Source organism: Calidris pugnax, unplaced genomic scaffold (genome assembly GCF_001431845.1).
Source record: "Calidris pugnax isolate Ruff unplaced genomic scaffold, ASM143184v1 scaffold1871, whole genome shotgun sequence".
In the NCBI taxonomy this organism is placed as follows: Eukaryota; Metazoa; Chordata; class Aves; order Charadriiformes; family Scolopacidae; genus Calidris; species Calidris pugnax.
The window spans coordinates 2193-5955 of record NW_015092239.1 but is presented as its reverse complement, the minus strand read 5'-3'; the positions used below and the strand labels follow the sequence as shown (position 1 = coordinate 5955).

Below are 3763 nucleotides of genomic sequence, written 5' to 3'. Positions count from 1 at the left end.
GGGGGGGGGGGGGGGGACATAAAACCACAAAAAAAAGGGAAAAAAATAAATATTCCCCGTTTTCGAGAGAGGGGATTAAAAAAAATAACCCACGAGGCCGGTTCTTCCCTCCGTGGTTGGAACCGGAGGAGAAAAAGCCACCTCTTTGCACCCTCCTCGGCCCCAAATAAAGTGCCAGAGCCACAAAAAAATGGTTCCGAAGAGATTTTTGGGGGGATTTGAGGAGATTTTCGACCTTCCCTTCTCACAAAAAACGAAAGGGGAAGGAGAAGATGGAAGAGGGTTCGACTCCGGGTCCCAAAAACTGGGAGGGGGTTGAAGATGTTCTGAGGAAATCTCAACTGGGATAGGAAAAGTGAGGCATTTTTTAGGAAAAAAGATGGGATTTCAAGAAAGGAGAGAGTTTGCTCCTCAACATCTGGATCTCCTCACCCCCAAGGAGCTTCCCAAAGGAGCCAAGATGCTCCTCAAAACCAAGACGCAACCTCAAAAGTCAACTTCATGGAAAACGGGGAGAGAGGAGCAAGAACCCAAGTGAAATCCTTCCCAGTATTTTTTTGGAAAAAAAAGAAGGAATTTCAAACCAAGAGTGTTTGCTCCTCAACGTATGGATCCGTCTCCTCCCAAAGGAGCTTCCAAAGGGAGCCAAGATGCTCCTCAAAACTCAACGTGGGTGGGGAATGTTGACTTGAGGGGGGAAAAAGGGAGAGAGGAGCAAAAACCTAAACCTTCCAAGGTGGATCCTTCCCTGTATTTTTTGGAAAAATTAGGGAATTTTGAGCCAAGAGCTTTTTCTCTTCAACATATGGCTTTCCCAGTCCAAGGAGCTTCCAAAGGGAGCCAAGATGTTCCTCAAAACGTGGGTGGAGAACATTGACTTGGGGGGGAAAAAGGAGAGAGGAGCAAAAGCCCAAACCTTCGGAGGAGGATCCTTCCCAATATTTTTTTGGAAAAATGATGGAATTTTGAGCCAAGAGTGTTGGCTCCTCAACGTATGGATCTCCTCACCCCAAGGAGCTTCCCAAAGATGCTCCTCAAAACCAAGATGCAACCTCAAAACTCAACGTCGTGGAGAACGTGCTGTAAAATTTAGGCATAAACTTGGGGAAAAAAAGGGAGGGAGGAGCAAGAACCCAAATGAAAACCACCTTTGGAGGAGGATCCTTCCCAATATTTTGGGGAAAATGATGGAATTTTGAGCCAAGAGTGTTTGTTCCTCAACGTATGGATCTCCTCACCCCCAAGGAGCTTCCCAAAGGAGCCAAGATGCTCCTCAAAACCCAACATGGGAGGAGAACATTGACTTGGGGGGGGAAAGGAGAGAGGAGCAAAAGCCCAAACCTTTGGAGGAGGATCCTTCCCAATATTTTTTGGAAAAATGATGGAATTTTGAGTCAAGAGTGTTTGTTCCTCAACGTATGGATCTCCTCACCCCCAAGGAGCTTCCCAAAGGAGCCAAGATGCTCCTCAAAACTCAACGTGGGTGGGGAACGTTGACTTGAGGGGGGAAAAGGATTGAGGAGCAAAAGCCCAAACCTTCCAAAGAGCATCCTTCCCCGTAATTTTGGAAAAATGATGGAATTTTGAGCCAAGAGTGTTTGTTCCTCAACGTATGGATCTCCTCACCCCCAAGGAGCTTCCCAAAGATGCTCCTCAAAACCAAGATACAACCTCAAAACTCAACATCGTGGAGAACGCGCTGTAAAATTTAGGCATAAACTTGGGGAAAAAAGAGACACAGGAGCAAGAACCCAATTGAAAACCACCTTTGGAGGAGGATCCTTTCTGGTATTTTTGGAAAAATGATGGAATTTTGAGCCAAGAGTGTTGGCTCCTCAACGTATGGATCTCCTCACCCCCAAGGAGATTCCCAAAGGAGCCAAGATGCTCCTCAAAACTCAACATGGGAGGAGAACATTGACTTGGGGGGGGAAAAGGATTGAGGAGCAAAAGCCCAAACTTTCCTAGGAGCATCCTTCCCAATATTTTGGGGAAAATGATGGAATTTTGAGCCAAGAGTGTTTGTTCCTCAACGTATGGATCTCCTCACCCCCAAGGAGCTTCCCAAAGGAGCCGAGATGCTCCTCAAAACCCAACACGAGAGGAGAACATTGACTTGGGGGGGGAAAGGAGAGAGGAGCAAAAGCCCAAACCTTTGGAGGAGGATCCTTCCCAATATTTTTTTGGAAAAATGATGGAATTTTGAGCCAAGAGTGTTGGCTCCTCAACGTCTGGATCTCCTCACCCCCAAGGAGCTTCCCAAAGGAGCCAAGATGTTCCTCAAAACCCAACATGGGAGGAGAACATTGACTTGGGGGGGAAAAAGGAGAGAGGAGCAAAAGCCCAAACCTTTGGAGGAGGATCCTTCCCAATATTTTTTTGGAAAAATGATGGAATTTTGAGCCAAGAGTGTTGGCTCCTCAACGTATGGATCTCCTCACCCCCAAGGAGCTTCCCAAAAATGCTCCTCAAAACCAAGATGCAACCTCAAAACTCAACGTCGTGGAGAACGCGCTGTAAAATTTAGGCATAAACTTGGGGAAAAAAAGGGAGGGAGGAGCAAGAACCCAAATGAAAACCACCTTTGGAGGAGGATCCTTCCCAATATTTTGGGGAAAATGATGGAATTTTGAGCCAAGAGTGTTTGTTCCTCAACGTATGGATCTCCTCACCCCCAAGGAGCTTCCCAAAGGAGCCAAGATGCTCCTCAAAACTCAACATGGGTGGGGAACGTTGACTTGGGGGGGGGAAAGGATTGAGGAGCAAAAGCCCAAACCTTCCAAAGAGCATCCTTCCCAGTAATTTTGGAAAAATGATGGAATTTTGAGCCAAGAGTGTTTGCTCCTCAACGTATGGATCTCCTCACCCCCAAGGAGCTTCCCAAAGATGCTCCTCAAAACCAAGATGCAACCTCAAAACTCAATGTCGTGGAGAACGCGCTGTAAAATTTAGGCATAAACTTGGGGAAAAAAAGAGACAGAGGAGCAAGAACCCAAACGAAAACCACTTTCTTGGGCGGATCCTTCCCAATTCCAACCCCAAACCAGTTCCCGATGGGCGGCGAGATCCCAAAGAGGAGCCACCACCGGGGGGGGAGGTTCCTTGTGAGCGAAGCCAAGAAGACGACGAGTGCAGCGGTTGGATCCCGAAAGGAGATCCAAAAGGGGGGGGGGGGGAAAAAAACCCCAAAAAAGGGGGAAAGGGTCTCTCTCAGGTGCAAATTTTGATGCGGGTGCCCTTGGCTAAAACGCGGAAAAAAGGGAAGATGCGCTCGTGGAAGGAAGCGTTGAAGGTGTGGATGTGGCTCATGCTCTCGGCGTTGTAGAAGCCCAACTGGCCCCTCTCGTAGTCCAAGTAGACCCCGAAACGCCGGGGCCTCTCGTTTGGGGCCAAAGAAGTTTGCTCGGTGGCCGTCAAAGCTTGATATTTCTTCCCGTTGGTGCCAACGCACCAAATTTCCCTTTTTTGGTGAGGGCCGGTGGTTTTTTCTTTCCTTCGAGCCGTTTCGCGAGCGGCTCCAACCGCCCAACCCCGACGGCCCCCGACTTCCACCTCCCAATAATGACGCCCCGAAGTGAAGCCTTGAACCCCCAAAACGCAATAATCGGCGTCGAAACGTTTGGGGTTTTCGGGTAAATCCTGACGCCGTTCGCCCAGTTTGACGCTGCGACGGTCCAGGGAGAGGCTGAGGCGGGGGTGGGCCGTGTCGGGGTCCAGGGTGACGTCAGCTGGGGGTTTTGGGGGGGTGGGAGGACAAAAGGGG

At 49.1% G+C, this 3763-nt stretch overlaps 1 protein-coding gene across 1 annotated transcript; it reads right to left on the bottom strand.

Moving 5' to 3' along the window:
- Positions 1 to 2985: 2985 nt before the first annotated feature.
- On the bottom strand, positions 2986 to 3738 carry LOC106900287 (E3 ubiquitin-protein ligase TRIM41-like; the record flags this gene model as incomplete). The annotated part of the gene is made up of 1 exon (XM_014962301.1): positions 2986 to 3738. A coding segment is annotated over one exon (528 nt), but the record flags the coding sequence as incomplete, so codon positions are not given.
- Positions 3739 to 3763: the final 25 nt, after the last annotated feature.